Genomic DNA, 13,278 nt, shown 5'->3' with positions numbered 1-13,278 from the left:
TGGCAGGACTTTCATATGATGAAAGACTGAGTGAACTAGGCTTATACTCGTTGGAATTTAGAAGATTGAGCGGGGATCTTATTGAAACGTATAAAATCCTAAAGGGATTGGACAGGCTAGATGCAGGAAGATTGTTCCCGATGTTGGGGAAGTCCAGAACGAGGGGCACAGTTTGAGGATAAAGGGGAAGCCTTTTAGGATCGAGATTAGGAAAAACTTCTTCACACAGAGAGTGGTGAATCTGTGGAATTCTCTGCCACAGGAAACAGTTGAGGCCAGTTCATTGGCTGTATTTAAGAGGGAGTTAGATATGGCCCTTGTGGCTAAAGGGATCGGGGGTATGGAGGGAAGGCTGGTGCAGGGTTCTGAGTTGGATGATCAGCCATGATCATATTGAATGGCGATGCAGGCTGGAAGGGCCGAATGGCCTACTCCTGCACCTATTTTCTATGTTTCTATGAAGTATACACAGCTCAGGACATTAGTTGCACCATGCTCAACCTTTTGATTCACGCCCGTCCCTACAACCTCTCCACTATCTGTAACTTCTGTACAGGTCCCATTTTCTCTGGAAGAGAGCCCGATGTTCCAAGAATCTGATGCTCTCCCTCCTACACCACCTCCTTAGTCATGTGTTAAACTGTATAATCTTCCTATCTCTGGCCTCACTAGAACATGGCCTGAATAGCAATCCCGAGATCACAAACCTGGAAGTTCTGCCCTTCAGCTTAGCATCGAACTCCTGAACTCACTTTGCAGAACCTTTTCACTCTTCTTACCCTCATAGGCCACGACTTCTGGCTGTTCACCCTCCCACTTCAGAATGCTGAGGACTTAATCCAAGATGTCCTGGACCCAGGCACCCAGGAGGCAGCATAACATCTGGGAATCTCGTTCTTGTCCACAGAACCTCCTTTCTGTTCCCTAATGAATGAATCCCCTATCACCACAGTTCACCCCTTCTTCCCCCTTCCCTCCTGAATTACAGAGCCAGACTCAGTGCCAGAGACCTGACCGCTGTGACTGTCCTCTGCTCGGTCATCCCACCGCCCCCCCAACAGTATCCAAGTGGTGTACCTGTTGTTGATGGGGATGGCCACAGGGATACTCTGCACTGGCTGTTTAATCCCTTTCCCTGTTCTGACTGTCACCCAATTTCCCGTGTTCTCCACCTTGGGTGTAACTACTTCTCGATATGTCCTATCTATCAACCCCTCAGCCTCCCAGTTCCAGCTCCAAATCCTTAACACAGAGTGTGAGAAGCTGTAGCTGGAAGCATTTCTCACAGGTGTAGTCATCGGGGACATTGGAGATCTCCCTGACTTCCCACATCCCGCAAGCAGAGCACTCCACTATCCTGCCTGGCATCTCTACTGTTTCTAACTGAGCAACCATAAAGAAGGAAAAACAATAAAATCTTGTGGGAGGGGAAGAAAACTCTACCTACAGCTTTTTTTTTTGCTTTCTTTGACTGAAGCCTTGAAGAGCTAAAGCCTGAAAATTTCCACTCTAACTCTGACCACTCCAATGATGGCCGCTCCACTAGCCACTGCCTTACTCTAATTTGTTCATACCAATCAATCCTGAATTCAGGTTGGGTGCTGCTCAAAGTACCAAACTGCCATGAGTCACTGCATTTTCTGCACAATGGGAGAACGGGAGTGAACTATGTCTTCTCAGGCATCCAATCTCTTCGATAGGGCGCTGCCCAACTGACAATCAAAAAGTCATTCTCTCTATTCTGAGAGTGTCTAGGATCTGCAATATTAACTCTGTTTCACCTTCCGCAGATGCTACACAAACTGCTGTGTGTTTCCAAAATTTTTTTTTATTAAAGACAGAGCTGATAGATTCTAAATACTGAATATCTAAAAACACCAGTGATCCAATCCCTATGGGCGAGTAGAGTTTCTAATTATTGATTATTTTAATTATTAATGTCATGAATGGATATTGAAGTTCATCAAAACTGGAGGAAAACAAGTTCCAATGAGGAAATTCGGACTGTACAATAGGATATCGATAGATTGAATGAGTGATAACTCAGCACATGGAGTTTAATAGAGGAAAGTGTGAGGTGGAGCCCTTGAGTAAGAGGAATTTTTATGTTAATGAGAGGAATTGTAAATAAGTGAATTGCAGAGGGATCAATTTGTTCTTGTAAGGGAATCACAAAAGATCTGGTGCAGCAAGTAATCAGGAACAGAAGTGACATATAAGCCTTACTTGCGAGGGATTTGGAGTTTAGAGATGGGGAAGTATTGCTACAGTTGTGCAGAGTGTTGGAGAGTCCACTTGGTACTGTGCACAGTTCTGGTCCCCTTGTTTCAGAACAATTGCACTGACACTGCCAGCAGTCCAAAAGTGATCCATAAGCATCATTCCTGGGATGAGAGGCTTTTCCCACCACAAGCAGCTGAGAGGTATTTAAAGAAAAGATGGATAAATATTTGAAAGATTGAGGAATTCAGGATTGTGTGGGACTGGGACAGAAGAGGATATGAGGCCTGGGGCAGATCATGTGTATCAGATGATGAGAGGCATTGATGGTGTGGATAGTCAGAGGCTTTTTCCGAGGGCTGAAATGGTTGCCACAAGAGGACACAGGTTTAAGCTGCTGGGGAGTTGGTACAGAGATGTCAGGGGTAAGTTTTTTACGCAGAGAGTGGTGAGTGCATGGAATGGGCTGTCGGCAACAGTGGTGAAGGTGGATACGATAGGGTCTTTTAAGAGACTTTTGGATAGGTACATGGAGCTTAGAAAAATAGAGGGCTATAGGTAAGCCTAGTAATTTCTAAGGTAGGGACATGTTTGACACAACTTTGTGGGCCGAAAGGCCTGTATTGTGCTGTAGGTTTTCTGTGTTTCTATCTCCAACTGTATTGAATGGTGGGGCAGGTTTAAGGAGCTGAGTGACCGACTCCCCTTTTATTTTCCTGTGTTTTCATCTTCTTGCAAAAGAACAATGGATTGTAACACAAGAGATTCTGTAGATACCGGAAATCCAGAGAAACACACACAAAGTGCTGGAGGAACTCAGCATGTTTGGCAGCAGCTGTGGAAAGGAATAAAGTGCTTGATGTTTCGGGCTACCCTTCATCAGGACCAGAAAGAAAGGCGAAAGAGCCAGAATAGGAACGTGGGGGGAGGTGAAAGAGTACAAGGTGATTGGTGAAGCCATGTGGAGGAGGAGGTAGGTGGGTGGGGGAGGGAGTGGAGTGAGAAGCTGGGAGGTGATAGGTGGAAAAGGCAAATGGCTGACAAATGAATCCAATCGGACAGGAGAGTGGTCCATGAGAGGAATGGATGGAGGAGAGGCAGGGGCTTCTGACAGTGAACTCATCAAGGTTTGGCCATCTCAACACCAGAAGGAGCACCCAGTGCAGAATATTGGCAGCAGGTAACAGGGAAATACTGACTGAGGAAGAGGGAGTAAGTCAGTCTATTCTTGGCCGGCGTAACATTTCAGTGGCTTGTTAACCCAGCACAGCAGGTAGAGTCAGTTGGTGCAGACCAGAAGTCACAGGTTGACAAGACTGGGCAGTGATTAGCACATCCCTTCCCTGCAGGAGATAAGGGGAACAAATTGGTTGTGGCAACAATTGGCAGCTCTCCTGCTCATTTTTCTGGCGTATTGTTGCATGTTTGCTTATCTGAATGTATTTCTAATTGCAGGTTTTTACAGCAAGGACATTGTCACATTTGCTGCATCAATCACAATGGTGGTGGTGTTTCTAGTGGCTTTTATTTTATATGTGATTCTTTGGTGGACAGGTAAGTGTTATTGCCTACACTTGGGTTTAAACTTCAGGCATCTCTCCAAGGAAATTGGAGTTAATTTTAAAAGAAAAATCACCCCCCCCCCCACTCTGGGTCCCTGAGACATGAGGGATGAAATTCCCCTGTATTTTTGCCCAGTTGTGGAGTGGTGTTTCACAGTGACACCACTGCTGGGACGATTCCAGACTCACCTCTGACCTGGTGTCTGAGATGGTACTTGAGGGTAAAATGTCTCAACTCAATTGTGTTACACACATGATGTTGTCGAAGGTGCTGTGACTGGTGATGTAGAGGTGAGGAGTGAGGGACCACTCCTCACTGCACACACGTGGCTCCTCCATGGAGAGAGTTAAGAGCACCAAATTTCTGAGAGTGCACAAAATTGATGATCTTACCTGGTCCGTCATCACCACCTCTTTGGATAAGAAAGCACAGCAGCACCTCGATTCCTTGAGGAGATCGTGGCTAACCCCCACCCCCATCCCCCATGATAACCAGTTTTTACAGGACCCCAATCGAGAGTGTCCTGACTGGCTGCATCTCTGTCTGGTACAGGAATTTCAAGGCATCTGACCGCAAGTCCCAACAATGGATCCAAGTGTTGCTGAGAGGATCACTGGGGTCTCTCTCTCACCCATTAGATATATTTATCAGGAGTGTTACATACGCAGAGCACTTAGCATTGTCAGTGTTTCCTCCCATCCACCCAGTAATCTTTTTGATCCCCCACCATCAGGCAGGAGGTACCGTAGCATTAAAACAAGATCAGTCAGGATGAGAAACAGTTTCTTCCCCCAGGCCGTAAGACTATTGAACTTCCTGCCACCACCCAGGTCTTAAAATGTATGGAGCACCAGTGGTGTGAGATTGTTTACTTTTCAGTTGTATTATATATGCATCTTGTTATGTGTTAATTTATTTGTGGTGATATTACTTTGTGTTATGCACGTGAGTTACATGTACTGTGTTGTGCACATTAATCCAGAGGAAAGTGGTCTCATTTGATGGTATGCATGTATACGGTTGAATGTCAATAACTTTAACTTGAAAGTTGCTCATTAATCCTGATGAAGGTGAGGTGAGACAGTGGTAAAGCCCCTCCTCATGACATGGATTTTAGCAAAGTTTTATTAAAAATTTCCTCATGGCGTTCTCAAGAAACTGAGTGTCCATGGGATCCAAGAAAAGATGGTGTTGGAATAAAAATTGGTTCAGAGGGAGGAAGCAAACAGTGAGGATCAATGGGAGTTTCAGTGTCTGGAGGGACATGTGTGGTGAGTTAAGCAGGGCTCAGTAATAGGTCCCTTGCTGTTTAAGGTTCATGTCAATGATTTGAACTTGAATTGAGGAAAATGATCATGAAGTTTCCTGCTGATCACAATTGTACAGGGTTTCTTCTTTTTATGTTAAATTTAAAATGGCTTCTTTGTTAGGTTAATCTTCTAAACTGCTGCGTATGTGGATTAAAATGGCTTCTATGTTATGTTAAATGCAGTTTGGTTGACAGTGAAGAAGAAAGGTCTGGTCACAGAAAGTTATCACTGGTCTCCTTGGATACACAAAAGAGGAAATGGAATTCAGTCTGGAAATGTTTACAGCAGTGCTTTTGGAGAGGGCAAACCAGGCAAAGGAACAAACAGTAAACAGAAAACTAAGGCATGGAGAGGAACTGACAACTCTCAATGTTCATGGGCACAGATCCCAGAAAGATGGGTTGCTAGGTTACCTGGCTTCTGTAATTGCAGCAGCATAAGTGTGGTAGGTATGATATGGATGTGGAGAGAAATGGTTTCAAGGAGAAGTAATCAGGAATGGACAGCTGAGTGAACTGGCATAGATGGGCTGAATGGCCTCCTTCCCTGTGGTAAGGAAAGTGGGGTCTTGCTTTTTGTTTTGTGCAGAGAGCTGGTGATGGGAGATGTGAAAGGGTGAGGAACAATACCTGAGAAGAGGGAACTATTCGCAATGGCATTAACATTGGAACCAGGAGAGGAGGTTGGTCATGAACAGGATCTAACAGAAGGAGGGTTGAGCATGAAAAAGAAATGGATAGAATCCAGACTCGATGCAATTTCAACACCAGGACATCGAGGGACATTTGGGATGGTTGGTCCAATGGGCAAAGGGAAGTAGGGAAACTACAGGGGCAGATGCACAGTCTGAATCCCAGCCATTCATGGGTTCAGTGCACATTGTTAGAATACTTCAGCATGGTGAATTGTGGAAACAGTGGTGAATTAGGGGTTCTCTTTGCATTTCTGCACAGTCTTTGAATGAACAATTGGTGAAGGAGAGCAGGACCTGATGATACTGAATAGGGTGCAGCCAGATCTGACGATGGACGTTTAAAGCCATTTTTCACTAAGGACACACCCACACTTGCATCTCTCATTTGAGGGAGTGCAGATGGAGGCTCCACCACAGCAGATACTCAGATGAGGGATTAATGTAGGTGTTCGCAAATAAAATTAAGTGAGGCATTTTATGTTTATTGAAACCCGTAACACATTTTATTGAACTCCCAAACCAACACACAAAAACGTGCTAAAACTCTTTACATAATAATGTCATCTCATCAGAGCAGCCTCTTAAAGTGAAACCACAACTCAGTGTCGATGGTTGTGAATTATGTACATTTCTGCCAGTCACGTTACCAACACGGGGCCCTCTGGAATTAACGAAAACCAGCATTGGGAGCCTGTCTGAAGCTGGGATCAGCAGCCCGGCTCGGGTCCTGTGCCCGTTCAGAGGTGATGGCAGGGGCACGGCCGTGGAATACTCCAAATCTCGGTGGGCTGGGTTAAGGTGATCTTCTGAAATATGTTCAGGTTTATCCCTCTTATCAATGATCGAAGTCTTTTCCCTCCATTCCAAAATGCAGAATGGGCCATTGTAAGGGGGCCTAAGGGGATGTTGGTGTGCATCATGGCGGACAAAAACAAACGAGGTGGAATGTAGGTCAACAGGAACCCAAGAGTGATTTATTTTGTAGCCTGGGAAAAATACAACTCAGGACAACAAATACCTTTTCGGGTCTTTAATTCCTTTATCTGCTTGAGATATTTTAATGCTGAAAGAGGGTATCAAAATAAAACAACAAAATGAATTTAAATAAGTGCACAGTTCCTGCTGTTACAATCTCAGCTTAACTTCGGTCCCACACTTGTGTGTCAACGAGTTACGTATGCAGTATGAAAATAAATTAAACAAAATATACAGAACCAATACGGTGGTGGCAATTCTAAAAAAAACAATGCAAACAACATCAGAATCCCACCATTGCTGTACCTTGTACATAACATTGAAAATATCAATAAATGCATCTCGTCTTAATGAAGATGTACACTCACTTTGACACACATGTGCTTAACTTCCAAACACGTACAGGCTGGACTCTGAAATGAATTCTCCTCACTCACACTACTCAGCCGATGAGGAACTTCACACAACCATGCCATCCTGTGCCAATACCTTACTCACGAAAATCTGGGAAAAGCAGCTCCCAGCACTCGATGTTTGTCCTGCAGAACATTGTAACTCTTCTTTCTACTCCACATGTGCATAATGTTGTCACTGTTTTCTCTTAAAGGCACAGGCAGCTATTTTAGTGTTACCAGGGTGAATGCACAAGTGCACTTTAACAATAAAAAATAATATTTAACAGTCACCTGGTTACATTCTCCCCTGCATACAGGTAAGCATCCTCGATTACTCGCTCACTGCAAAGGTATTTTTAACCTCTTTAACTGCTTCTCTGAATGGAGCTGAACCTGGACGAGCCAGTATCTGTGACACTGCTGCAGGACTCATGGAGGCCACATCTCGGACTGACCTTGGTTCGTGATGTGGGTTAGAGTGCTGTCCAGCATTTACTCTTTCACTCCTGCGGGGTACTACAACAGGAGGACCACCAACATCTGACCCTGTATCATCAGTCTCAGGCACTACAGTCTCAGTTCCAGACATTTTTACAGTCCCAGAAGATATGCTGCCAAGACTGGAGTCAAGATTCTGTACACCCTGTTCTGACACATCTTAGACAATTGACAATAGACAATACGTACAGGAGTAGGCCATTCGGCCCTTTGAGCCAGCACCACCATTCACTGTGATCATGGCTGATCATCCACAATCAGCATCCAGTTCCTGCCTTATCCCCATAACCTTTGATTCCGCTATCTTTAAGAGCTCTATCCATCTCTTTCTTGAAAGCATCCAGAGACTTGGCCTCCACAGCCTTCTGGGGCAGAGCATTCCATACATCCACCACTCTCTGGGTGAAAAAGTTTTTCCTCAACTCCTTTCTAAATGGCCTTCCCCCTTATTCTTAAACTGTGGCCTATGGTTCTTCTACCAATATCACATCATTCTGTAAATCCTCAGAATCTGATTCATGTCCCGGGGACATGAGTTTATCGTCTCCTTCGAGGAGTTGGGGTAGGAAGGTTCTCTCAGGGCCTGATGTCTACCCTGTTCACCCTCTTGATCGGCCCTCCCTCCAAAGGTTTCACAGTGTATGTGCTGTCTAGTACCTACACCAGCCTGTAGACAGTTGATTTCCAAGCACCCTGGACTTTATTACAGCCTAATGGCCTATTCCTGAGGTAAACCAGTGTATTTACGTCAATCTTCAGAAAATGAATTTTATCCTCCAGTAAGGCAATGCTGAACAGTCGGTAATAAGGGGAATATCCGGTGGTGACGTGAGGCGTCACATTATACGCATTCATTAACTCGGGTAGATGCTCTGGCCACCTGCGTTTCTTTTCTGGAGACAACGTACACAACAAATCATGCATCGCCCTGTTGAAACACTCACACTGAGTGTTGCCAGTAGGATGATGAGGTGTAGTACGGCTTTTCTTTACCCCGTACAGTTTGCAGAGCTCAGCTATGCCTTCTCTTTTGAAGTTACGGCCCTGGTCAGAATGCAACCTCTCAGGAACACCGTACTTTATAAACCATTCCCTCAAGAGCACCTTTGCTGTGGTATCGGCCTTTTGATCCTGAGCTGGGAATGCTTGGGTGAACTCTGTAAAAATGTCTGTGACTACTTAGACAGTCTCACACCCATCAGCTGTCGGTTCAAGCACAGTGAAATCTACAGCAACAACTTTGAGCTGCTGAGAAGCAAGGAATGATTTCATGGGGGGACAGATCTTAAGGCATCTTAGTGAGCACACAATGCGGACAATTTTTGATCCACCATGTCACATCCTCATGCATGCCCACCCAAACACATCTGCTTCTCAACAAGTGTGGAGTACGCTCTATGCCTTGATGGCCCATAGAGTCATGTACAGACCCTAACACTTTACTCCTCAAGCTGGTAGGTAACAGAAGCTGATAACACTCCCCGTGCTTCTCATACTCAAATACACGATACTGTAAACCCTTACGCTCCCTGATCAATGTGTGGGAGCAGGAACGCATCATTATTGGTCTTAAGAATCAGTCTCCAATAATGAACACAGTCCTATGCTGCCTTCAGTCTTCACTATGAAAGGGTGTGTGAAATTGGCAAAGCTGAGGATGGGTGAAATGGCTAGTTTTTTTTTTGGGCAAGTCAAAGGCGGTTTGACATTCTTCTGTCCAAGACTGTTTTAACAGCTGGTTTGTTTTACTAGGACTCTCTGAATTAAAACACAGATTCACTCCATCATGCAGCAGACCTGCAATCTTTGAGAATCCCTGAATGAGCCGTCTATAAGAACTGCAAAAGCTGATAAATGATCTGAAGTCTTTGACTGTAGATGGTTCTGGCCATTGCTGAAGATCCGAGACCTTCTCGGGATCTGTGCCTATCCCCTTGGTTGATATCTGGTGTCCTAAATTCTTAACCTCTGACTGCAGAAAATGACTTTTTTCCAATTTCACCTTCGGACCAGTTTCCTTGAGGTGCTGAAGTGCAGTGTCAAGCCTCTCCAAGTGTCCCTGGAGAGTCTGTGAATACATCACAATATCATCCAGGTATACAAGCATAAATTGGAAGACTAAGTCATTCATGGTTGCCTGCATGAGTCTTTGGAAAGTCACCAGCCCATTGCTGACCCAAATGTCATGTGAAGATATTCATATATGATTCTGAGATACACCCTGCGGATGCGCTGGGACACATCATCAGTGATGTAACCTGGGGTCGTCGGGTGTTTCGGGTCTTTCAACATCATACACCCTCGCCCAGGCGACCCAGCCGGGGTTGATCAGATCCCAGCTTGTGTGCCAGCAGCATTGCCCCACGGATCACCCCTCCTGATCCATAGCCATCAGGAGGCTCTCTCAGCGGCCTCTGTGATGGTCCTGATTGCTTTCCTCTTGCCAGCCCTGGTGATGCCAAGTAGGGTGTAGACTCTGCAGAGTGAGTGGCCGGCAAAACCCCTGTACCCGACTTCGATGGGCTCACAGTGAGCCCTCCAGCCTTGCCTCCAGCTCTGCTCCACCAGCTCCTGGTACTTGGCCCGCTTCCACTCATTTCCCTCCTCAATGTGGTCCTCCCAGGGAACTGTCAACTGAATGAGGACAACCTGCTTCGAGGACACTGAAGAAAGGACCACATCCGGCCTCAGCGAAGTTGTTGCTATTTGGTTGGGAAACTTCAGCTGCCTCCCCTGGTCAACTTAAAGCAGCCAGTCTGCTGCGGCAGGCCCGATGATGATGCTGGTCTGGGCTGACGTGGGGGCTGTACTCCGGCTCTGACAAAGGAGATGTTCTTCCTCTGACCACTCTGTTTGCTGGTGGTCATGGCCATCGCAATGCTCTCTGCCACTGGCTTCAGCATCTGGTCATGATGAAACCAGTAGCGACCTTCCCCCAAGGCTTTAGGGCAGCTGCGAAGGATGTGCTCCAGTGATCCTCTTCCTGGACAGAGAGGACATGCTGGTGTATCGCTCTTGCCCAGACATTGAGGTTTACAGGGCCTGACCAGACATCATAGACAGCCTGGATCATATATTTAATGTGCTGGGTTCTGCCTGCCAGATGTCAGACCAGGAGATTTTCCACTACAGCGCACCTTCCCACCTTGTCCGTGCTCCCTGATGCCACATGCCCACCGTCCTGCTACTCCTCTCCTCTCCAACGCCAGCCCGCACTTCCTCCAGGACTAGTTGGCGTCTGTCCTTGCCTTTGGCCTTGTCATAGCGAGGTTGTGAAAGGGAGTCCAGCCCCACTCGCCCAGTTGACACTGTCCCCACCAGAGCCCTGTGTCTCAGCCGGGACTCTGCTACCACCAGCCCTCCCTGTGTCTTCCACTTTCTGCCCGTCCATACCTGGATGCCAGCTGCTGCCACTTTAGGGCCCTTGGAATCCATGTACTGCAGCACCTCTCTTGTGCGGGAAACCCCGAACTCCTCGCCCAGGCTGCTGAAGGGAAGTCGCAGCTTATTGCACCTTCCGTACAGTGCTGCACCACTCAGACTACGAGGTTGGCCCAGCCACCTCGAAGGTAGTTACTGACCTTTCTATCCAGCAACTCCACAGTTGTCACAGGCACCTCGTATACCAGCAGCGACCATAGGGTTCAGGGTAGGATGCCATGCTGGTGAATCCAGGCTTTGAGCCTTTCAGGTAGGCCTGACTTGTCCACCGTGGTGAACCAGCTCTCAAGCTCCTTGGAAGCTGATCGGACGGCAGCTGCATCTGAGGCTACAGTCGAAGACCTTCCCCAGGCTCTCGACTGGCTTCTCGGTGATAGATGGGATTGAAGTGCCATCCAAGGTAAAACGAAACCCGTCCACCACTTTGCCCTTCTTCAACACCATGGACCTGGATTTAGCTGGTTTGGAGCTCATCCGTGCCCATGCGATGAGCTTTTCCAGGCCCTGGAGGATCCACCTGCTGCCAGGAACTGATGTTGTCGTGACAATGAGGTCATCCATAAAGGCTCTGATCGGGGGCTGCCGAACACCAGACTTGGTCAGCGGGCCTCTACACTCTGCCTCAGCTGCCTTGACTATCATATTCATGGCAAGGGCAAAGAGAATAATGGAGATTGCGCACACAGTTATAATCCCCTTCTCCAGCCTATACCAGCCTGGTGTCACAGCTCCAGCAGTGACTCTCAGTCTGAACTTCCCGTAGTAGTTCATGATGAGGTCCTTGACCTTTCTGGGAACATGGTGTTGGTCCAGTGTAAACTCCACCAGTTTGTGGGGTATTGGCCCATACGCATTGGCGAGATCTAGCCAAAGCACGACCAGGCCTCCCTTCCCCATGTGCACCTCCCTGATCAGCTGGGTGACGACTCCAGAGTGTTCCAGGCACCCAGGCACTCCGGGAATTCCACCCTTCTGCCCTGAAGTGTCGATTTAAGCGTTCTTGAGGAGAAAGTCCATCATCCAGCGGAACAAGACACTAAAGAAGGTTTATCCTTCCACACTAAGCAGCAAGATGGTTCTGAACTGCTCCAGGTTCGACTGCTTGTGGATCCAGACCCCCTCTGCGTACCTCCACTGGTCTGCCACTGTCCCCCTGCATCAGATCACTCGCAGGATCTTCCAAAGAATCCTGAGGAGCTCCAGGCAGTGCTTGTACACCTTGTAGGGTCCTCCGCTGGGTCCTGGCACAGAATGGCTCTGGCTGAAGACACAACCTCCTGGCAACACTCACAGCACGCTGGAGGAACTCAGCAGGTTGGTCAGCATCCGTGGAAAAGATCGGTCGACGTTTCGGGCCGAAACCCTTCGTCAGGACTGTAGAGGGAAGGGGCAGAGGCCCTATATAGAAGGTGGGGGGAGGGTGGGAAGGAGAAGGCTGGTAGGTTCAGTTGAAAAAACAGTAAGGGGAAAGACAAAGGGGTGGGAGAGGGGAGGCAGGGAGGTGATAGACAGGAAAGGTGAAGAAAGAATAGGGGAAAACACAATAGGTAGTAGAAGGAGGTGAAACCATGAGGGAGGTGATAGGCAGCTGGGGGAGGGGGGCAGAGTGACATAGGGATAGAGGAAGGGAGGGGGAGGGAATTACCGGAAGTTGGAGAATTCTATGTTCATACCAATGGACTGGAAACTACCTAGACAGTATATGAGGTGTTGCTCCTCCAACCTGAGTTTAGCCTCATCATGGCAGTAGAGGAGGCCATGTACGGACATATCTGAATGGGAGTGGGAAGCAGAGTTGAAGTGGGTGGCTACTGGGAGATCCTGTCTGTCTTGGCGGACGGAGCGGAGGTGCTCGACGAAGTGGTCCCCCAATCTGTGTCGGGTTTCACCGATGTAGAGGATGCTGCACCGGGAACACTGGACTTCCCTCTAGGTGGGCTGTTACGTAACCGTCAACAATGAATATCAAGTGAGTCAGGTTATATAAAAACAACAAACATTTATTAAACACGGATAAACAATAAAAACAAATGAAAACCTTAACCGGAAGTTAACTGCTATGCGGCCGTTCAACAAATCGTCACTCTGTCCTGATTCTTAAAGTGATAAATTCGGAAACAGTTCTTAAAGCGGTAAAGTCAAATACAGTTCTTAAAATGGTAAATTCGAAAGTCCAACAGAT

At 47.1% G+C, this 13,278-nt stretch overlaps 1 protein-coding gene across 2 annotated transcripts in view; it reads left to right on the top strand.

The window, feature by feature from the left end:
* LOC140198138 (uncharacterized) overlaps nucleotides 1-13,278 on the top strand; it is a 174,738-nt gene that overhangs the window by 114,722 nt on the left and 46,738 nt on the right. For both annotated transcript variants that reach the window (XM_072259098.1, XM_072259097.1), the window contains exon 13: nucleotides 3,676-3,774. In XM_072259098.1, coding sequence (XP_072115199.1) covers nucleotides 3,676-3,774 — 99 coding nt within the window. The remainder of the gene's footprint in view (nucleotides 1-3,675; nucleotides 3,775-13,278) is intronic.

This window comes from Mobula birostris, chromosome 5 (assembly GCF_030028105.1).
Source record: "Mobula birostris isolate sMobBir1 chromosome 5, sMobBir1.hap1, whole genome shotgun sequence".
NCBI classification, from domain to species: Eukaryota; Metazoa; Chordata; class Chondrichthyes; order Myliobatiformes; family Myliobatidae; genus Mobula; species Mobula birostris.
The sequence above is the reverse complement of the archived record's forward strand: the minus strand, read 5'-3'. Positions and strand labels throughout refer to the sequence as shown.